Source organism: the organism of the source record quoted next, unplaced genomic scaffold, assembly GCF_019419815.1.
Source record: "Pyrus x bretschneideri cultivar Hongxiangsu unplaced genomic scaffold, Pyrus_bretschneideri_v1 Contig7, whole genome shotgun sequence".
NCBI lineage: Eukaryota > Viridiplantae > Streptophyta > Magnoliopsida > Rosales > Rosaceae > Pyrus > Pyrus x bretschneideri.
In genome coordinates, this window is record NW_025999809.1 from 8,208,264 (window position 1) to 8,230,508 (window position 22,245).

The following is a 22,245-nucleotide window of genomic DNA, read 5'->3' on the forward strand; positions in this document are numbered from 1 at the left end:
GAGTGAAACGTGAGCGTGGAATACAAGAGGGAAAAAGGACGAAGGAAATTAAGAAGGAAGACGGGTCATAAATGACCCCGTTCCACCGTGAGATCAGTTTGGGCACATTTGTTGTGAACCGTCAAGATCAAATCCAAGGGCTTAAAACCGTCTGCAAATTTGGTCCGCATAGTACAATTTGCCATTTAGGGTGTTGATTGGTTATCATTTTAAAAGTTTTGTCGGGCAATTGAACTTTAAAGTTCAATCACTTGACACAAAATAATTTGCTTTAGATTTATCACTCAGCTGCAACCAACAAAGAAGAAAGGTTAGGCAGATAATACTTTTATGTAGTCATTCATGGCTAGCTGTATAACTTGCTTGCTCATATTTTCAAGCTTAATCTGGACTTATTATTATACTGCTGCAAGTGCAAGGGACACAATCAAACCAGGTGACACACTCAAACCGGGTGAGTCTCTGAACTCCAAAACTTCTTTATGTTCTGCAAAGGGGACCTTCTGCTTGGGTTTCCGTACATATGACAACTCGAATTCCAGTCAGTTGTGCATATGGAGAACTGTCGGTAATAACAAAGGATGGATTGCCAGCCGAGACAAGCCTATTTTATACCCTCTAGGAGTTCTTACCTTGGACAAGAACAAAACGTTGAAAATTTTGGACCAAGGCGGGATGCGGTTGGTGCTTTACTCTGCCAGTAGAGAAACTGCAAATACTAACACAAGTACTGTGGTGGCTACTTTACTGGATTCTGGCAATTTTATCCTACAAGAAGTGAACTCTCTGGATGGATCGAGGAGCCAGATTTTGTGGCAAAGTTTTGATCATCCAACAGACAGCCTTTATCCAGGCATGAAATTAGGTGTTAACCATAGAAACGGGCACATTTTGTCACTTACTTCATGTTCAAGTGCCGTCCAACCCAAAGCCGGGGCCTTTCACCCTTGAATGGGAGTACAAAACGCAAGAATTGCAGATTAAGCGACGCGGAGTGGTTTACTGGACTAGTGGAGCCTCTACAAGTAAGAGATTTAAGGTGCTGATGAGGAGATATAATTTTAACATTGTTTCAAACGGAAATGAAGACTACTTCACTTACCAATCTCTAAACCAGACTTCTACATCAGAATGGTACTTAACCTCAACTGGTCTACTATATGACTATGGAGGAGTTGATATTGCAAAAGCACAAAACTGTTATGGCTATAACACAGATGGAGGGTGCCAGAGATGGGAGAAGCCAACTTGCAGACATGTCGGTGACATATTTGAGCAGAAAAATGGTTTCTTTAGACAAACCACCACAAATTCAACCTTCCCGACTGATCCTAATAGAAGTCTAACTATTAGTGATTGTAGAGATTCTTGTTGGAAAAATTGCGACTGCCATGGATTCAACTTTCTATATGAAGATGATCAGTCTGGATGTCAATATTATACCGGAATAAACTGGGAGTTCATTGAAGACTTCATTGGTGTGGCTGCAGATGGTCTCTATATGTTGAAAACAAAGTCACCTCGCATTAATGGTAAATTTACTTATCATTAATCTTTTCCGGTTAGAACTTGTCCACTAGTTTATATATCATAACAATGCATCCCTTCCTCACACGCACTCACAAACACATACTAGTATTTATGCAATAAAATGGAAAGCACATTTCCTAATGAATGCAGATACAAAAAAGCGGATATTTATTGGCACTGGTATCACAGCTGCTACTCTACTACTTGTTGTCCCATGCATAGCTTGCTATGTGCTACGAAGAAGAAAATTTGCACTTTCAGGTACACAAAGTTATTCACGTCAATGAAAGTTTTTGTCATGAATGTAAAATATATTTTGTACCTTAATTTACATAGGCGAGAATGAGACAAGGATCATTGAGGATGAATTGCTTGACTTAATGAAATCTGATCGACCTACTGATGCTACTGCACGTCAAAATGGTGGAAATATGAGAAATGATTTAAGTGTCTTTAGTTATGCATCTGTAATGGCTGCCACATGTAATTTCTCACCAGAAAACAAGCTCGGACAAGGGGGATTTGGTCCGGTTTATAAGGTAAGGTTTTAAATCATAGAATGTTATTTCATCTATTGATGCTAAAAACAAATTGCTTATCAGGTGAGATATTGTGCATTCTAATTCAGGGAAAATTGATGACGGGACAAGAAGTAGCTGTTAAGAGGCTTTCAAAATGTTCAGGGCAAGGAACATTGGAGTTTAAGAATGAATTGATACTCATATATGAACTCCAACATAAAAACCTTGTCAAACTTTTTGGATTTTGCATTCATGGTGAAGAAAGGATGCTCATATACGAGTATATGCCAAACAAAAGTTTGGACTACTTTTTATTCGGTTGGTAACACTCACTCTAATCCTACTGCTTGATTTATTTTTGTTTCGGATTTGTGTGATATGTCAAAAATTATCAGTCTACTAATTCTTCTATATACTGAGCAGATTCAACAAGAGTCACGCTACTTGATTGGAAGAAGCGTTTCAGTATAATTGAAGGAATTGCTCAAGGATTGCTTTACTTGCACAAGTACTCAAGAGTGACAGTAATTCATAGAGATTTAAAAGCAAGTAACATACTACTTGACGAAAATATGAACCCCAAAATATCTGATTTTGGTATGGCAAGGATTTTCAAGCATAATGAACTAGAAGCAAATACTAATAGGGTTGTCGGAACATAGTAAGTAAACAATAAATTGGTCCTTCATCTCTTTCAGTTTGTCTATGCAGAAGTACTAAAACAAGTGTGTTTTTCTATTTGGTAACAGTGGTTACATGTCTCCTGAGTACGCCATGGAGGGCCTCTTTTCCATAAAATCTGATGTTTATAGTTTTGGAGTGTTAATGCTTGAAATTGTAAGCGGCAGGAGAAACAATAGCTTCTACAATGCTGATCGCCTGCTTAATATAGTAGGATACGTATGTCATTCCAATCTTAATTGTGACGAAAAAATTTTGTTCGTGGTTTTAGGTGTGTGATTCTAATTAAATGCAATCCTGCATTTTTCAGGCATGGGAATTATGGAAGGAAGGCACAGTTCTAGAATTAATGGATCCAGCATTAGGTGATTCATGTATCAAAGATCAATTGTTAAGATGCGTTCATGTTGGTCTACTATGCGTGGAAGAAAATGCAGCTGATCGGCCTACCATGCCAGATGTCGTATCTATGTTGACAAATCAAAGCACACCGTTGCCATTGCCTGCAAAGGCAGCATTTTTTGCAGGAAGAAATGTGGTTGAAGATGGTCCGAGTGGAGAAAAATCAGGAATTTTTTCATTAAATGAGATATCCAATTCCACTGCTGTGCCGCGATGAATTTACATCCTACTATGTATGATGGAAGTACTCTAGTTGGAAAATTACCTTTTCCTCACAAACTAATGTACCTGTGGAAATATCAACTATAATAGCTGTTGGCATTATGTGCTCTCTGTTCTCTGCTGTAAAACGTTCAGTTATATATAAGAGCAAATGGATGAAGCAAGACGAACGATACTTTCATGTGTTAGAATCTACCTGATCAAGTTATGCAGCAGCGGTAGCAGTTCCAGTTCATATATTTACTGTGGATGTGCCTCTGAGGAAACAGCTTAGTGAGTTAGCCACCTTCTTCCTCAGGCACAAGGTCTTCAATCAAAACGTATTCCAGATCATGTAGTACACCTATGGAAGCAAGTATACTGAGAAACACGAGGCATGTTAGTACCAAAGAAAGTTGGGATTCCACCAAAAAACCAATTGGCAATATGAAGAGTAGCCCTGGCTCTTATAAACTCATGCAAAGTTCATCCTCCTATCAATATAAGACCCATTCTCCACAAGTACTGTACCTTCATCTTCCTACTACATCAGAGTCAAACATGCCATTTCTCTTGACAAAACTTCTAATTCGTTTCTACTTATTATATTCGATTTTTTTTTTTTTTTTTTTTGAGAAACCTTGATGGTAAGAGAGATTTTATTGATAACTAGAAAATAGATTACACCTAGTGGGGGGACATCAACTTTACCTCTCATAAAACATAGACAACAAAAAAGAATATACGAAAAAGGAGGACATAAACCTTTCCCTTCCCTTCTAGAAAAAATAAACAAGAATGATACAAAGAAAAATGGAGGACATGAAACCTAATTCTTCTAAAACCAAACCTAAAGGTCTAAACCTGCAAAACAAGTCGAACAACACCATAAAGTTCAGAAAAAAAACAAGCAAGTTAAACAAACTTGGATGCTGAGATGCACATTAATTTGTGAAGCGGTAGCTAGGCAAGCCAACATAGTTTGAAAACAAAGTAGCATAAGCCGCTAGCACAGGAAAATCATGTCATATTAAAGATGGGGAAGACAAGCTCAAATTAGCAAAATTGTCTGCAACAAGATTTTCTACGCAATATATGTGAGATCCATAGAAAGTCATTTTCCGAATGCGATCTAAACAAATAGACCATTGCGTACGAAGAGGCCAAGGATGATCAAAATCAAATTGTCGAAGAGCAGAAATAACACTAGAACTATTAGTTTCCAACCAAAGAGAATGTCAGCCCTGCTGATATGCAAACTCTACACCAATAATAATTACTGATAATTCTACAATAAAAAAAAAAGTTACGATGACCAATCCATTCACATAAACCTCCAAGAAAATGCTGATAATTGCTGAAATTCTAATATTCGGTTCAACCTCTTTTCTTCCTGTTAAAAATGCTGGCCTTGTTGGTACAGGTAACGGCGTGCTTTCATTTGTCAACATACATATGACATCGGACATGGTGAGCTGATCAGCTGCATCTTCTTCCATGCATAGCAGGCCAACATTGATGCATCTTATCAACTGATCTTCCTACATGAATCGCCTAGCATTGGATCCATTAATTTTAGCCGTGCACCTTCTTTCCATAACCCCAAGCCTGAAATAACCTTAATTCATTTAGGATATCAGACTCTCTAAGTCTCACCTCAAAGAGGAAACATTTTAATCATAGAAAGATTTTATTTGACATGCCTATCTTACCATATTGAGCATGCGATCATTGTAGAAGCTATTATTTTTCCTTCCAAATAATCTCAAGCGTTAATACTCCAAAGCTATAATGTCAGATTTTGTAGAAAAGTTTCCCCCCATGGCATGCATACTCAGGAGACAAGTAACCACTAAAGGCACGATTTAGGTTATACATACATAAATGCATGATTAGTAACCAAAAGTGAATGATGTGATAAAAATGCACTTCTTATTTGTAACTTATTATGTCCCAACAATCTTATTTGTGATGCATGAAAATCCTTGCCATACCAAAATCGAGAAATTTTGGGGGTTTTATTTTCATCAAGTAGTATGTTACTAGCTTTGAAGTCACTAACCAGATTCAGATAAAATAAGACTCTTAAAGCAGGAAAGCAGGTGAATATGACTTGAATACATATTGGAGAATGTATTAAGTAATAGATCTACAAATTTAGAAAACAAACAAAAAGTATCGGGCAAGATTTCACCTTGTCTGTTAAGGTTGAATCTCTTGCAATCACTTCTTTTTGAATTAACAGAGGTTTATATGCTAAAAAAGGATGAATAGTAAATAAGTTTACACAAGAGAATTGATACTACGCTGCCAAGGGAGATAACAGATCTTTAAAGTGGGCAAGAAATAGCTTGTCACTAAAAATGAGTGAATCTGGGTTGATATTTCCGTTAAAAGTGGCGGCAAAAATTTTGTTCATATTTCCGTACAGAAACGATAAACGAACTTTCAAATAATGAGGCGCCCCATTCCATAGTACTCCACAAACTCTCACCTTATGCAAGCCTTGTGCAAAAGGGGCCAATTTCAAGAAGCTTTGAGACTCGTCTCCAAACCAACCCAATCGAATTCTTATTACTCTCTGTACATGAATATCTTGCAGATCTGCATCGACGAACGAGCAGAAAGGCCTGGTCTTTTGGTTCACAGCATTGTAATTACAGATGGGTTTGGTTCAAATTGGAATTTAGATACGAAGCTGGTAATCTTTTATACGTAATTCGGCCGCATGGTTAGTGCCCGCAATGTGTTTGTTAAAATGCGTGACAGAAATGTCGTGTCTTGCACCGCTATGATTTCTGGGTATCTTAAAGGTGGGTGTTATGAGGATGGTTTGATGGTGTTTCTGGGTATGCGTCAGGCGGGTTTTAGGGCTAATCAGTTTGGGTATGGGAGTGCGTTGAGGGCGTGTACAGGGTTGAGATGTTTGAAGTTGGGAAGCAGATACAAGAGTGTATTGCGAAAGGTAGGTTTGCTGAGAACTTGTTTGTGCAGAGTGCGTTGGTTGATTTTCATTCTAATTGTGGGAAGATAGAGGATGTGCTATGTTTGTTTGAGGAAATGTCGGTGAGGGACTTGGTTTCGTGGAATGCTATGATTGGCGGCTATGGTGTTCAGGGTTTTGCTGATGACTCTTTGCGTATGTTTCATTCGATGATGAAGGAAGGTGAATGTTTAAAATGGCTAAAATTCTAGTGTTTTAAAAAAATTTCCCGTATTCTTTTCCTTTCGTGTGTTTCTGATTCCTTGAGTAATGTTTACTTGCCACAGTGCCGCATTCCCTTGTGTATATCAATGGCATTGCCCTTTCTTTCTGCAGCATGACCACTGATACATTCAATATAAGAGAAATTATGGTCCAATATTATTTACACCAGTTTTGTGTATGTGTGTGTGTGCACGAGCTTGTTATTCCTATTTTGATGTACTAACTTGCATGAAAATAGTCAAAAATTGGTTTCCCGCTGGAGGTTCCTGCTTGAGAAGCATGGTTACAGTAAAGTCTCAATAATCTTGTTATCATGCCTTGAGATTTTTATACCATTCATATGAACACCTTTACTTGTCCTCTTATTACTTATGTCTAATTATTGTCTGTGACCATTTAACTTAGGCATGATCCCTGATTGCTTCAGCTTGGGGAGTGTGTTGAGAGCTTTAGCCGGAGGTTGTGGTCTTATGAAGGTGAGTCAAATACATAATACATGGATTCATCACACAACTGGGTTTTGGCTCACACAAATCTTTAAGTGGATCCCTAATTAATGCATATGCAAAATGTGGAAGGGTAGAGAGAGCTCATAAGATATACAGGAGCATGATAAAAAAGGACGTTATATCTTGCATGGCACTGACAAATGGATATGCACGAGAAGGTAACTACAGCAGTGATGTGCTAGACCTCCTTAAAGAAATAACTCTTATGTGCGTGGCACTGGACGGTGTCATATTATGCTCCATGCTTAATGTATGTGCGAATGTTGCTTCATTGATCTTGGGAAGACAAATCCATGCCCTTACTTTTAAACACCAACCTTGTCATGATGTGGCCATGGGAAATACTCTTGTTGATATGTATGCAAAATGCGGAGAAATTGAAGATGCTAACCATGCTTTTGACGAGATGGAGGAAAAGAATGTTATTTCATGGACATCGATAATTTCTGGATATGGAAGGAATGGCTTGGGACATAAGGCGATTGCTTTATATAAAACGATGGAATACGAGGGATTGCAACCTAATGATATCACATTCTTGTCTCTTCTCTTTGCTTGTAGCCATGCTGGACTGACAGTTGAAGGATGGGAATGCTTCAATACTATGCTTAGAAAATACAACATCTTGCCTCGATCTGAGCGTTTTACTTGCATGGTAGACCTTTATGCATGTGCAGGTTTGTTAGACGAAGCTTACAAGCTTATGTGTAGTATGAACATAAAGCCTAATTCAGCAGTTTGGGGAGCCATTCTTGGGGCGTGTAGTGTCCATGGTAATAGCTTACTTGGAAAAGTGGCAGCAATGCATCTTAGTTATATGGATCCAAGGAATTCAGTTAGCTATGTTGTTCTAGGAAGCCTATATGCTGCATCTGGTGCATGGGAAAATGCTTTGGAAAATCGAAATTTGATAGAGAAGAGAAGTCTGAAGAAAGAACCAGCGCAGAGGCTTTTAGTATCCACATCAAGTAAAACTGTGCTTTTGCATGCAACTTAAGACGGTAAAACTAAGTAAGTTTGTTGTTCATTCTCTTAGAGGAGCAATGCAGATCTTTTTGTTTATGCTTCAAGACTAGATGAAAGTTTCTTATTCATCTCGTTCTACTTCATGATATCATTGTTGTCGAATGATGCAGACCTGTATCACATATTGCTTCTCAACACTCGGGTATTTACCTTCGTAAAAATTTCTGCACTCTTATATTTGCGTCTTTCTTCTTGGCTTTGTGTTCAAAATCAACATATTACTATACTAGGGCCTCACGTCACCAACATCTATGAAGATTGAGATTTAAAACATGTTAATATATTCATTAATTCTTTAAGCGTCATTTTAATTTTGGAAAATATTTGACAGGCACGGAAGAGTCGTTGGATTCAATTAAATCCACGAAACAATATTAAGAAAAATCAAGGTTCCGGTCAATGAGGTCAGAGTAGAGATAGACAGATAGGATGGCTTCCATAGGTTGATGTCCTTTGACAAGTCCATGCTTTCAGGTGGAACTAGGCTTTTTCAGAATGCTCTGCCCAGAAAATTCATCTTGTGGTATGCCATGAAGTAGTAGGAGGAATTGCTTGTTATAGACTCATTCTAATCTGTGGCGTCGTGTGATCCATAGCCTCCTGGTAAACAATCCCCGTCTTTAACTTTTGCATATTGTGTGTCTGTTGTCTTCCACACTGAATCTGCAGGAGTTCATGCATTTGTAGAACTGCAGAACTTACGAGTAAGAGTTTTGTTGCAGGGAAAGAGTTACCTGGATTAAGAGACAGGAAGAGATAAGTTTACTGCTGTAAAACCATTCCAACCGCAACAACATTGTCTCAGAAGCATGCTGGAGAACAACGTCCAAGGCTGGATGACGTTTTTTTTTTCCGTTCACATTTTGTGAAGTAATCGTCGCACAATGAATACTTATGCTCTAAACCAATATTGTACGTTCCTAGGTTATCGGAAACTGGATAGATCTGAGAGGTCTGTCATGTTTTTTATTTTGCTGAGTTAAAGGACCTATATGTACGTCCATAAGGTTTAATCATATGAAACTGCACCTGAGCAGGAAGGTGCACAAGAGAGTTCGGCACTCGGCTCATGTTTAATCATATGATGCTTTCTTAAATTTTTTGCTCACATTTTTCGCAATTAAATCTTTTATTGTATGAAGTATGAAAGATAAGTTCGGCTATGAGAAATAAGGGGATCTGGATTTGAATATCTAGCCTAGTCCTGGATGCATGTGGAATTGACAAGGCATCGGTTGGGAGTCTCTCACGAATCCACGCAAACATGAGCGATTGTTCTTAGCATTTTTCTTATGAAAAAGCCAAGATGATATCATTTCATACAAAAGAAATACAACCCGGCCAAACATGACTAGATTGTCATCCTGATTAAAGTACACAGTCAAAATAAATCTCTTTTGTTAACGTTATGAGTGACGTATACACAAGAGATATACATGAGAACAATTGCATAAGGCATCTGACTCAAATGTAGGTTTAGGTGTGACTAAATACATGAGAATAACGTAGATGCAACTAGAACGTCAAGCTAGTGATGTCTCATACTACCAATCAAGCAATACTACTTAGGCAAGTTAAAACATATGACTGACAATAGGTTTGAGATACTGTCATTGTGTTCTAATTACATATATGTTTTGTTATGTTTCGCTTTTTATGAGATGATCGGACGACTAACGTGATAAAACAGTTTTCAAAACTCAATTATATGTGCACGTGCTTGCATGCTGAATTGTCATAGCTTGAATACTTGAATATCTATATTGCTTTTACCATTCCATTTTCCTTGCATTCAGCTGCAAACTCAATATAAAGGTAAATCTACTGAAAAATCTCCATCAGTTTTGCACGTAGAACTTATATCAAAATTGATAACACCCCTTTGGCGTTCTTCCTGCATTGAATCACAGTCCATATCTGACATGAAATTCAGAGTTGGATCGTTACTGAAGCTCCGCATCTTCCTACCCACATCGCCAAATTTGCAATCTTTCCCCAAAACTTTGTTACCGGCAACGTGGTTTATTTTCACACCCGCCACCTATTCGACGATTTGCCTGACTGAGGAAGAAAGTGCGGGAGAAGACATTGGAGACCAACCAAAGAACTCTCTACAAGTTCTGAAGCAATTGGGCTGTAGTGACACTGAAATTTCGATGATCTCCACGCGGGGGCCTTCTCTACTGAATGCCGACGCGAACCGAGCTTGAGTGCAAACTCAAGCTTCTAACTGGCTTGGGCATCACGGTGCCTGAGCTCGTGAAGATTATCATTGGCCGTCCCCGGTTTCTCACTTCTCGGGTTAACCATTGCTTGGATGAGCGGCTCGAGTTCTTTATGACATTGTTTGGATCAAGGGAAGTGCTTGTCAAAGCCATTGTGAGGAACCCTTCTCTCCTGACCTATGACTTTCAGAAGAAAATCAAGCCCACCATTGCGCTGTACCAAGGAGTCGGTCTTAGTATGCAGGACTTGATCCAAATGGTTCTGTTGCGGCCTACGTTGATCCCAAGAACTTCATTTGATGAAGAAAAGATGGAATATATACGAAAAACCGGGCTTTCAACTGGTTCCAAGATGTATAAGCATGTTGTCACAATCATTGGTGTTTCACGACTTGAAACTATCCGTAAGAAAGTTGCAAATTTGGAGAAGTTTGGTTTCTCAGAAGATGAGATTTTTTCCCTTTTCGCGAAGTTCCCCCTTGTGCTGACACTATCGGTCGATAAGGTTCAGAGGAACATGACTTTCATTTTAGGACAAATGAAGCTTCCTGCTACTACGGTTCTTGAGCACCCATGCTTGGTGTTCATGAATTTGGAGGATGTGTTGAAGCCACGAGTACTTCTTGCGCGGAAGGTGCAGGAGATGGGTCTTGATAAAAAGATTGAAGGTCCTATGATGATGAGGGCAATGAGAATGACGGAGAAGCGGTTTTTGAAGGCATTTGTTCGTTATCACCCAAAGGATGTTGCTGATGAACTGATGGAGTACTACAAAAATGTGAAGGGTGTAAAGCGGTTGGCTGAAGCCTCAAGGACGTTACATCAAGGATTTCCTTTCTGAATGTTTTTGGCTCAGGTTTTCATCTGTATGTCTAAAACGCGTCTTACTGTACAGGTCTCTATACATTTTATTACGTGAACTTGGAGCAGTTTGCATACATTTGCGTTGTTTTTTCTTAATTTGGGGTTCAACCGTTCAAGTAATCCATTATTTGTGCTTCAATGTGTCTTCTTTCACTACAATGCGCTACTCAATGATGTTCAACATTTCATCTGCTTTGTAGGCTGCTGATTTGTTCTGATTTTATAGGGTCATTTGTTGCCGTTTACATTCTTGGGACTGGTAGTGAACTTGACTGCCGCAGTGAAGATTAACAGTAATGAACTCGATAACGAAGAAGGGTGGTTCAACGCCCCAATGTGTTTAGGAAGCACTAGTTGCTCAAACTAACAAACACAGTAGAGGCTCCAAGAGGGGATTTCTAAACGAAAAGCAAAAGGCGTTTTGCTATCCATGTTACTCACCAAAGCGTGGCAGGCAAGGAGATGGTGCAGCTTTCTTCGTTCTTGCATATAAGCGTGACTAATCTTATAGCATCGTTACTTTTTCGATCTTAATTTCTTTTCCATGGCGAGAAGACGAGACGGGAAGGAGACTTCGATCATTTAGATTTTGAATCGTACTGTAAATATTGATGAACCTGTTGTACAACTTTGTGCTAGGATGCATGAAATTCATCCTTAGCATTGCTTTTGATAGTGTAGTTATATCACACTTCTTCCCACGAATTGCCGAAAGGTCGTATTCACTACATTTAGTTTGAGGCAAAGTTTCAGGGTATTTGAGTACTGTGGACAACATCAAGAAAGGTTTCCCTTCATCTAACCTTAATAGAATGTGAAGATAAGTTATCAAAATCCCTCGATCGTGGAAATTCCCTTCGCCACCCGTGGAGGGAGGGATGGTATTGAATTTTGCATCATACGGTAAAATAAACTCAAACACCATTTTAACTAGTTATATCATACAGTATTAAATTCTAAATCATATTATCATAAGACATTTTATTAAGTATCTTACTCGTACGACAATAATGATCAAAGAAATATTAATTAGTATCGTGTGTAACAATAATTAGTCTACTAGGACCAATTGTATACGCTGGTCCCTATTTGGTCTGCGGGAGAAAAAAATTCAAAATTGTTAGTAAATAAATAATTGTTGGTGCGATTAGCAAAATCGTGGGTGCATTAGCCAATCTCAAATCTGATTCTTTGAATGCCCTTCCTTCTGCCTGTGCCTAAAACCTCGACGCGTACTGTCCTTAAACCCTCTCAAAGGCTATCTATGGCTGCCCAGGTCCTCCTCTCTCTCTCTTTCTCTCGCTCTCGTTGAACATTCACATCTGAGTATCTATTAATTTGCTAATAAATATCTTATTTCTGTGGATTAGATGGAAAGCTCAAAACTTGGCGCGCCACTCTGACGAGATGATGAGTATCCAGAATCAATGGCGGTGGTAAATCCTACAGAAAACGCTTTTCGCCGTTTCGTTTCGATTACACCAGTTCGGAGAGGATCAGGACGCAAGTTTATTGCTGTTGTGGGTATGTAAGAAGATTTGAGTTTCGAAATTTCGGATAAAGCTTTCCATTCTTCCTACTGATTCTTTTACTGCATTCCGATTTCCAAACATTCCTCAGCCAACAATTTGAATTTAATCAATGCCCATTTCTCCATATTGGTCCTTGTGCAAATACAATTTGTTGCCTGGATTTCATAGAATTCCAATATTGTAGCACTACTGACATGCCATCTAGATTTGCTTCTTTAGTTAAGCAACTTAAGTTCCGAATTTTATTGCCACCCTCTCAAAATTTCGTCACTTTTCCGAAACTTCTGTACCCAACAAGTGGTTTACTTTTCCCACTCACCACCTATTCGACGGTTTGCCAAGTCCAGGAAGAAGGTGTTGAAGTAGATATTAGAGACCAACCCAAGAATTCTGCAGAAGTTCTGAGGAACTGGGGTTGTAGTGATACAGACATATCCAAGATGTTCACGCGGCGGCCTGTTTTGCGAGAGTACTGACCTTAACCAGCTTCAGTCCAAACTAAACGTTCTAAGTGGCTTGGGCATTACTGCACCTCAGCTCGTGAAGATCATAAATTGTTACCCCCGGTTTCTTAGTTATCGATTTAATCATTGCATTGATGAGCGGCTTGAGTTCTTTATGAGATTGTTTGAGTCAAGGGAAGTGCTTGTCAAAGCCATTGTAAGGAACCCGTCTCTCTTGATCTATGACCTTCACAATAAAATCAAGCCTGTCATTAAGCTGTATGAAGGAATTGGTCTTAGCATGGAGGACTTGATTCAAATGCTTCTACAACGCGCTACATTGATTCCAAGAACTTCATTTAATGATGAAAAGATGGAATATATTCGAAAAACCAGGCTCTCAACCGATTCCAGGATGTACAAGTACGTTGTCACAATTATTGGCATTTCACGCCTTGAAACACTCAGTCAGAAGATATCTAACTTTGAGAAGTTTGGTTTCTCGGAAGATGAAATCTTTGGTCTTTTGGGAAGTTCTCCCCTTGTGTTTACACTGTCAGTTGACAAGGTTCAGAGGAACATGACTTTCATTATAGGGAAAATGAAGTTCCCCGCTAAAGTGATTCTTCAGAATCCATTTTTGCTGTACTCAAATCTGGAAGCTGTGTTGAAGCCACGGGTATTTCTTGTAGGGAAGATTCAGGAAATGGGTCTTGACTTGCAGATTAAAGGCCCTAGGATGCTGACGGCATTGAGGATGACAGAGAAGAGGTTTCTGAAGGCATTTATTAATTGCCACCCAAAGGATGTTGCTGATGAATTAATGGAATTCTATACAAATGCAAAGAGTGTGAAGCGATTGGCAGAAGACTACTCCAAGAAGAACTTCCATCAAGGATTTCCTTTCTAAATTTCTTTTGCTATCAGGTTTTAATCTTTGATACTGAAAGATATCTCGTTATACTTGCCTATATCCATTATGTTACATTATGGAGCATTTTGCATATAGCGGCATTGTCTTTCTTTCATTCTGTATAATATTTGGGACTCGATTTATTCTTTATGATTCATGGTCTCTCTCTCTCTCTCTCTCTCTCTCTCTCTCTCTCTCTCTCTGGCACTACATAGTTACAGAACACCCTTTTTTGGGCAATAGCGAAAGCATAGTAGAAAATGTTCATAGTAGAAACAAAATGCTGAGAGGTACGGGTTTTATTCTTTTGGCTTGGGAAGTACTAGTCACGTAATCAATCAAGTAAATTTGAAGTATTACCCTTATAAGTTTTGCTGATAGATGGACAAGCTGTGTCTTACATGAAATAGTTTGGGCAGCAGTCACGTATTCAGAAATATCGATTGGTGTGGCTACTAATTCTATTGTATATATTTTGTTCTCTTTGCAATTTTCTAGTTTTTTCTCTCCTGGCTTCCTGTTGGTCTGATGGAGAGCTCTTATGCTGTGCATTAAAGTTCAGCAGGTACATGGTTGTGTTTACATATGTTGTACCAGTGCGTGTGAATTTCATCGCCAGCATCTCTTTCAATATTGTGGTTGTGTTGTTTTTGTTCGTATTCGTATTGTGTCGTTGACATTTGCACGAAATCACAGGAAAATCAGATTCATAGTTCGTTGGACACGGTACTTGTAGTCTCAGTGTTGATTTAGATGAACTGCATAGCTATAAGCAAGGTTTCTTCTCTTATTTCTTACCTATACAAAATCTGGTGCTTGTTTCTTGTGTCATGTTTTGAAGCAGCGGTTCCGACTGTCATTTGTTTTGTTGGGATCGTTTTCCTACTGATAACACAAAATTAAGAATTCCAAATATCCTTCTTTGTTTGGGCCAGAAGAATTCTCACTGGATTGGTCAAATAAATACTTAGCTCCTCAAAGGAAGAGTAGGAGTTTCTACTTAAAACTGTTCGTTGCGATTCATAGAACTTCGTGTTTATAATCATATCGGTTCATATTATAAATCACTCTATAAAGATCTTTTCTGCAAAAAATCAATTAAAACTAAAGTCGTTTAGTCATCAAACTATATAAAAACAAATGAACGGAGTTAGTCACGAATTGTCTATGTATTTGCTACAATAGATTAACTAAACGATCATAGTTTAATTCATTTTTTGCATAAACGATCATTATAGAGTGATTTATAATATGAATTGTTTTGATCATAAGCATAAAGCTCTGCGATTCTATCACTAACTCATTTAAGTATAGTACTCAGTCGTTGTCACATTAGTCTGTCACTAATTGTTTGATTTTCCTTCAAGTTGAGATGAGAGGAGGGAACTTGAGATAAAACTTGGATTCAAGTAATTGAAATCGTCCCCATGAAAGAAAAACGTTTTTTTTATGAACGTATGCAATTTGATCTCGACTTGCAGATGAATTTGACAAACACATTTTTACTCCATATAAGGGGTTCGTTTTGAAGTATTTTTAAAATGACTAAAAGTGTTTATGGAACCAATCATTAGTAAAAATACAAGTGAATTATAGAAAAGCACTTTCATCAACAATGATTTTAGTTATTTTAAAAGTACTTCTAAACGAGACCTGAATTCTCTGATGTAATGGTATTCAATCTTTCAAGCATGAAACACATGATTTGAAGCCAATGATATATAGTGATATCAGTCACAAGATAAAAGTTGATGGTGTAAGCAATGTGAAACAACTTGTAAGTCCAAGTAGTTTCAAAGACGTCGATAGCGATCTATATTCAACTTTTGTAAAAGATTTTGTTACAGTGTCACTTCATCTAATCAGATTTTGGCTAAGAAATATATAATTATTGCCCGTAATCTTCTATCAAAAACACATCTTGTTAAATCTAATGAATAAACGTGCATATTACATTATTTATAGTATTTTCTCTTTATTTATCATTCAACCACCATTAATTGAGTTGCATTATTTATAGTATTTTCTCTTGATGAAATTGTGAATGAAAAATGCACAGATGTGCCAAATTGGCAAACTATTCTAAGTTTAGGGGGTGAATTATAAAAACTTCTATTTCAAGTGGCAAATACACAAAAGACGAAATTTCAGGTGACGTAAATGCAATTTTCCAAATTCATATGCAAGCATATGAATTTTAGTCGTCCAAACAGGCTCTTAAAAATGAAATTTTTTTTTGTTGCGGTGAGAATCTAAATAATATATTACATGTTTTTATATAAATTATAAATTTTTTTATTTTTTAAATTATTAATTTTTTAAAACATTTATACAGTACCCCTAAAAAGGTCCGAGGAAATGAAGGTATGAAGTAAAATCCTGTCACCGTCCCGCTGAGCTGCTGCTGTAGATAGATAGAGGGAGACCCATTGGCTTCTTCTTTCATTTTTTTAATTTCTATGGTCTTTTGAGTGAATGGCTTCATCCCTTTTCGCAAGGACTCTCCTGGGTCATCGCCTTTTCCACTCTTCCTCTCACTCTCTCTGCCAAAAGCCCCAGTTTTTCACTTCCCTCGTCCATGTAAGTACCAATCTTCCATTCGTTTCGTGTTTAATTTTCGATTTTGATTTGTGGGTTTTGTTCTTTTGGATGATACGATGATTCCCCTTGTGTAAATTTTCCATCTTTTGGTTTTATCCTGTCATTTTTCTTTCTCCCATGGATCTGTTTTTTTGTATTTCGTTCATGGGTTTTAGTTTTGTCGGTGAATTGAGTTGTCTAGAATGCTTTTCAGTTTTTTGCTGACATGGGGTTTTCTTTGTTTAATCAGAAGTGGCTTGTGGTGATATTTTAGTTTACCATTGTGTAGCCGTTGAGTGTAGTTTTTATGAAGTCTCCGTTCCTGATTGCCTTCACTGAGCCTAGCAGCTCTTGCTTGACTCCAATAGCCATAAACTGAAAAAGATGGGGAATTTGTTGGAGTCTGCTTGTTTGTTTTCTAAAATTCGTCTTTCATAGTCGCTATAATATGAAGTCTTTGGTATTGTACCTTAGCTTTACTGTATAAAGCATAGTTCCCGCAGTCGGTTACTGGCTACGTGTTTAATTAAATATCCTTTATACTGTAGAGTGCTTGAATACCGGTTGTTTAGCTGCCTTTTACTTACTTACAAGATAGTTTTCATCAAATCGTTGAAAATCCTATGTTCTCTTAGGCACAAGGGTTATATAAAGATGTTGGTTTGGAGCAAGTTTTTGCAGTGAAATCATTGAAAACATGCATTCTTCCTAGGGCGAGTACAAAGTTTACTGCAAACTCTTCTTAACTCAAGCGTTAGGTTTTATGGTCTTCTTCTTGTGCAAAGTTTAAGTGGCTATTTCTGAATCGCCATGATCCTCAGATATCTCAGTGATAATATTGTTTTGGTTTTGCGTATCTATTTGGAAGTTTGTTTACTTGGTATTTTAGTTCGGTATTCATTTTAAAAGTGTGCTAGTAGCCTAGTAAGTTTGAGCTATTTGTTGAATCAAATCTTATTTCTTATGGCAAGATGCAATGTGATGATTTTTCTGTACATGCAGAAGGGAGCAGAATTCTTACAAGCTAAACCTGCCTATACGAAATATAGAACATCTGCCCGGGTTCCTCGTGTTATGGCTTCATCAGTAGCTGGTGCAAGAGCTGATTTTTCAACACAATCTGTGTCTACAAATGAGCCTGTTGTTTCTGTTGATTGGCTCCATGCTAACCTCAAAGAGCCTGATCTGAAGGTACCATGTCTTGGCTTGTTTGTATTATACATAATTTATTCATCGTCCCTTTTCTTCCACTGGAGTTTTAAGTTTGGAATAAGTTGAATATATTACCATTTACCAAGAAATGCTTGATGCTCAATGCTCTTTCACCTTCTGTTGTATGTAATTTGTTTTTCAGTCAGATCATGATGTATTATATCAAATCATCTTCTTCTAATTGGAGACTACACTTTTTTTTTCTGTTTCCTATATGCTCCCTTTGTTGCTATGCATGTTGGTGAATTTTTTAAGTTATCTACTTCAGGTGCTAGATGCGTCTTGGTACATGCCCGATGAGCAAAGGAATCCCCTGCAAGAGTATCAGGTGCTCACCAAACTTTCTATTTGTGATAATCATAACTTTAAACTGTGTTTTTTTTCTTCAACAATTTAATTCTGGACTGCTGCTGCCATGTAATAATTCTTAATAATATATGTATCAACTCCAATCTTGTTCTAATATCGTCATATTACTTCATATTGCTTCATATTGCTTCATTTACCACTTCGACTCATTTTGGTCAATTCCATATCTCTGTCATGACAGGTTGCTCACATTCCTGGTGCACTTTTCTTTGACGTAGATGGAATTTCAGATCGCAATACAAAAGTAAGATATTTTCTATTCTATGTTTCTCGTCAAAATATGATATCAGATCGCACCAGTCTCGCTTGCAGTAAATGATTTATTTCATTCTTTTAGTTTGAGTTAACTTAGAAAATTAGAAATACATCCTTATTTAGCCATTTTGGAAAATAATTCAAAGTATATGATTAAGATGTTAGTATTAATCTGATGAATGATTCTTCAAGTCAACAAATTCTGATGAATAATTCTTGAGATTGTTGGTTCTTATGGGTGTGTGCGCCATCATCACTAGGCATACACACCACTTTTCTAACTATCTTTCTCTCTCCTGTTCTCTCTTTATTGAAGATTTAGAAATGATGACTTGTAACAGTTACCGCATATGTTACCATCAGAGGAAGCATTTGCTGCTGCTGTTTCTGCTCTTGGCATTGAGAACAAAGATGATCTAGTTGTGTATGATGGAAAAGGGATCTTTAGTGCAGCTCGTGTATGGTGGTAAGTTGTGGCGCTGATTCTGAAAGATTTGAAGTTTTTACTCATCTGAAATGTAATAAATAATTGTGCTCTGCGCCTTTCATTGTGTTACAATCTAATGCTTCATTTCCTTATAAAATGAAAGGATGTTCCGAGTATTTGGCCATGACAGAGTCTGGGTTTTAGATGGAGGCCTGCCAAGATGGCGTGCATCTGGATATGATGTTGAATCTAGTGCCTCTGGTGATGCAATTTTGAAAGCTAGTGCTGCCAGTGAGGCAATAGAGAAAATATACAAGGGACAAGCAGTAAGTTCGCAGTTTATATAATTGTCTCTGAAATCTGTTATGTTTTGACACTGACAAGGATATTGGAATTCTCTGAATCCAAAAGCCATTAGCATATGGTTATGGTATCACAGTATGTTTTGTGGAACATGGATAAAAGTAGAACTGCCACCACTACCAGATATCATAATGCTTTTTTGTTTTCTTTTATGATGTTAGTCTGTACATTGTAGATTTTTCTTGACATCTAGAAAATTGCTGTTCTTACACAACTTTTATTGCTGTCCTAAGTTTTTATATTAACCTGTGATAGTTTTCAAGGCTTGTTGTGATGGATTCAGTGAATGAAATTTTGTTCTGCAGGTTGGGCCCACCACATTTCAGACTAAGTTTCAGCCACACCTTGTCTGGACTCTTGATCAGGTTTGGTCTCTCTATCTTAATTAACTAGTAAAGGTGCATGTCTTGAATTCATCCTCTGAAATTGGTGGCAAGTATGGTTTTCAACTAACAAATTAAACCCATTCCGCTTCTTTTTACCCTTGTTTTATATTTCCTACTGTATTTTTCAGGTTAGAAAAAATGTTGAGGAAGGAACTCACCAGCTTATAGATGCCAGATCAAAGGCCAGGTATTCTTTATGCTACCAAGTGATGTGAAGCTTGAGTAATTCTTGGTTTGTTATTTTTTCCCTAATTTTGTGAATCACCAGCTGGAACCTGTTCATTCATTCATCGTCAAATAATTGGTTTGGAATTGGTAATTTTGATTGAGATAAGATAACAGGATGTTGAGCACCCTAAATTTTCTGTGTTTTTTATCTGCCTCACATAAGGGAATTTATTTCAGATTATATGGAGACGGTTTATTAGAGTTTATTTTTCCTATTTGTGACATGGTTTTGAAGGCCTATTTCTTATGACTGTTCTTGCATTAATCTTGGATTTAACGGAAATTTGTAATTGCATTAAAAATCTGGGATTTGACAGAAATTTGCTGTTGCAGGTTCGATGGAACTACATTAGAGCCTCGGAAAGGGATAAGAAGTGGTCATGTACCTGGAAGCAAGTGCATTCCTTTTCCTCAGGTAAAAAGATCAACTGCTTGTGTTATTATAGTGGTTACCTGATGGTGCATCCCTAGGGTTTGTGATGATTCTATCAGTGTCTGAACTTTATATCATTTGCAATGTTAGCAATTTCAACCCTCCTTTTCCTAATAGTCTATTTCTTATTCCTTTTGAAATTGCAACACAAATGTGTTGGATTGTGTAAAGAATGGTTTGCTGCATAAGCTGTTGATTAACAAATGTGTTGTTTCCTTACAGTTGTTGGATTCTTCAGGGACACTCTTACCAGCAGATAAGCTGAAAGCCCGATTTGATGAAGAAGGTAATAACCTTTTTGTTTTATAGTGACCTTTTGCTGTCTTAGATCTTGGACACTTGTTTGTTGTACCCTATGATTCCGTACACAAGAACCAGTTTTCGAGCGTTGTCTCTTTCTTAAACATACAAGCTCAACCGCAAACAATAATGCATGTTTTGCCTAGTACATTTGCTCGGACTAGTATATAGATGTTGAATGTCGTACTATTTTGAGATAGTTACCCCCACATTTAGCAGTGCATAATTTTACCAAAGACCCAATTTATGAAAAGTATATATATGCTATTTGTCCACGCCATGTGGATTATATTTCCTTAGTAGAATGTTTTAATTGGTCAGAAGGTATATGTGATAATTAATTAACGATCCTAACCTCACGCTGCAGGCATCTCCTTGGAAAGCCCTGTCGTGACTTCATGTGGTACTGGTGTAACAGCTTGTATTCTCGCATTGGTAAGATTCTCTCTCTCTCTCTCTCTCTCTCTCTCTCTCTCTACAAACACACACACACAGATAAACGTAGGTGTTTGTGTGCGCGCACACTTGTTTATATCCTAGTAGGATGAAAAGGAGATAGTAGTCCATCTTTTATCTCCTTTCTCTTTCCTTTTAGAGATAGAAACACATTACTGAGATGAAGTTTCTTTTCAATAATTGCTCATGACCGTAAACAATGGTTTTAGTTTTCCAGATACATTCTTTCAATATATGTTTTAGTAAGGAACCATGCCGCTTTTATTCACACTTCTCGTATTCATGTGCTCTCGTTAGGGTCTTCATCGACTTGGTAAGCCTGAGGTACCAGTCTATGACGGATCTTGGACTGAATGGGGTGCACAGCCCGACACACCCATCAACAGTTCTACAGAAAGCGTGTAACGAAGTGGTATTGCTGGAAACTTGTATCACAATTAAGACATCCGGTTACAAGTCATGCTACTGAATCGAAACCTGTGTTTTTCGTTTAAAATCTCAACCTCTTATGCCCTCCTTTGAACTCTAACGAGGTTCTTATGTGACACATGAATCAGAACAGCAGATTGAAGGGGTTTATTGACAAAGTAAATAAAGTTCTATTTCCATATTTCTTGAACTTGTCACTCTTCCTTTCCGTGTTGAAAATGCTAAAAGTGACCTTGAAAGTTCTACAGATTTTTAATGACTAATTACGGAAAATCGAACTTTGTAGCTAGTCAACTTTAATTATAAAATAAATGAAAAAAAAAACTAAAATAAATTCGCGTAAATATGAAATACGAGAATTTGAATAGTGTAATTGTAACATTCCACACATCATCCAGGAGAGTGATTCTTATATGTATATTCTCATCTCTACCTAGCACGAGGCCTTTTGGGAGCTCACTGGCTTTGGGTTTCGTAGGAACTCCGAAGTTAAGCGAGAAGGGGGTTAGAGCAATTCTATGATGGGTGACCTGCTGGGAAGTTGCTCGTGAGTTCCCAAAAACAAAACCGTGAGGGAATGGTAAGCTCAAAGTGGACAATATCGTGCTACGGTGATGGAGCGGGCCCGGGAAGTAATCTGCCCAAGGCTGGGATGTGACAGTAATGGGTTCATTTCACGTCCTTCCTCCATATAAAAATTTCGTTCTCGAAATTATCAGTATCTATTGCATAACATGTAGTTCAAACATTAA

General features: G+C 37.7%; 3 protein-coding genes and 2 pseudogenes across 3 annotated transcripts; all 5 read left to right on the plus strand.

The window, feature by feature from the left end:
- The first annotated feature begins 229 nt into the window (after positions 1–229).
- LOC125472475 (G-type lectin S-receptor-like serine/threonine-protein kinase CES101) lies at positions 230–3,531 on the plus strand. Its single transcript, XM_048573980.1, is given in 8 exon segments — positions 230–906; positions 908–1,532; positions 1,681–1,791; positions 1,867–2,069; positions 2,159–2,369; positions 2,475–2,712; positions 2,801–2,951; positions 3,043–3,531. Coding segments are annotated over 8 exon segments (2,412 nt in total). The 5' UTR covers positions 230–342; the 3' UTR covers positions 3,352–3,531.
- Positions 3,532–5,645: 2,114 nt separating this feature from the next.
- Positions 5,646–9,131, plus strand: LOC103933740 (annotated as a pseudogene).
- Positions 9,132–9,851: 720 nt separating this feature from the next.
- Positions 9,852–11,924, plus strand: LOC103933739 (annotated as a pseudogene).
- A 365-nt stretch (positions 11,925–12,289) lies between these two features.
- Positions 12,290–14,210, plus strand: LOC103933738. Its single transcript, XM_009343427.3, has 2 exons — positions 12,290–12,443; positions 12,538–14,210. The coding sequence occupies exon 2, from the start codon at positions 13,318–13,320 to the stop codon at positions 14,050–14,052; it is 735 nt and encodes a 244-aa protein (XP_009341702.2). The 5' UTR covers positions 12,290–12,443; positions 12,538–13,317; the 3' UTR covers positions 14,053–14,210.
- A 2,195-nt stretch (positions 14,211–16,405) lies between these two features.
- Positions 16,406–21,674, plus strand: LOC103933736 (thiosulfate/3-mercaptopyruvate sulfurtransferase 1, mitochondrial). Its single transcript, XM_009343426.2, has 12 exons — positions 16,406–16,635; positions 17,638–17,826; positions 18,116–18,175; positions 18,398–18,460; positions 18,813–18,937; positions 19,062–19,224; positions 19,567–19,626; positions 19,776–19,834; positions 20,209–20,290; positions 20,531–20,594; positions 20,976–21,043; positions 21,362–21,674. The coding sequence occupies exons 1-12, from the start codon at positions 16,531–16,533 to the stop codon at positions 21,467–21,469; spliced, it is 1,146 nt and encodes a 381-aa protein (XP_009341701.2). The 5' UTR covers positions 16,406–16,530; the 3' UTR covers positions 21,470–21,674.
- The last annotated feature ends 571 nt before the right edge of the window (positions 21,675–22,245 follow it).

Coding starts and splice junctions, on each gene's coding strand:
- LOC103933738 (XM_009343427.3), top strand. CDS start 13,318: ATGAGATTGTTTGAGTCAAGGGAAGTGCTTGTCAAAGCCATTGTAAGG.
- LOC103933736 (XM_009343426.2), top strand. CDS start 16,531: ATGGCTTCATCCCTTTTCGCAAGGACTCTCCTGGGTCATCGCCTTTTC. Junction 20,291..20,530: donor AGTGCATTCCTTTTCCTCAG/GTAAAAAGATCA, acceptor GTTTCCTTACAG/TTGTTGGATTCTTCAGGGAC. Junction 20,595..20,975: donor AGCCCGATTTGATGAAGAAG/GTAATAACCTTT, acceptor CTCACGCTGCAG/GCATCTCCTTGGAAAGCCCT.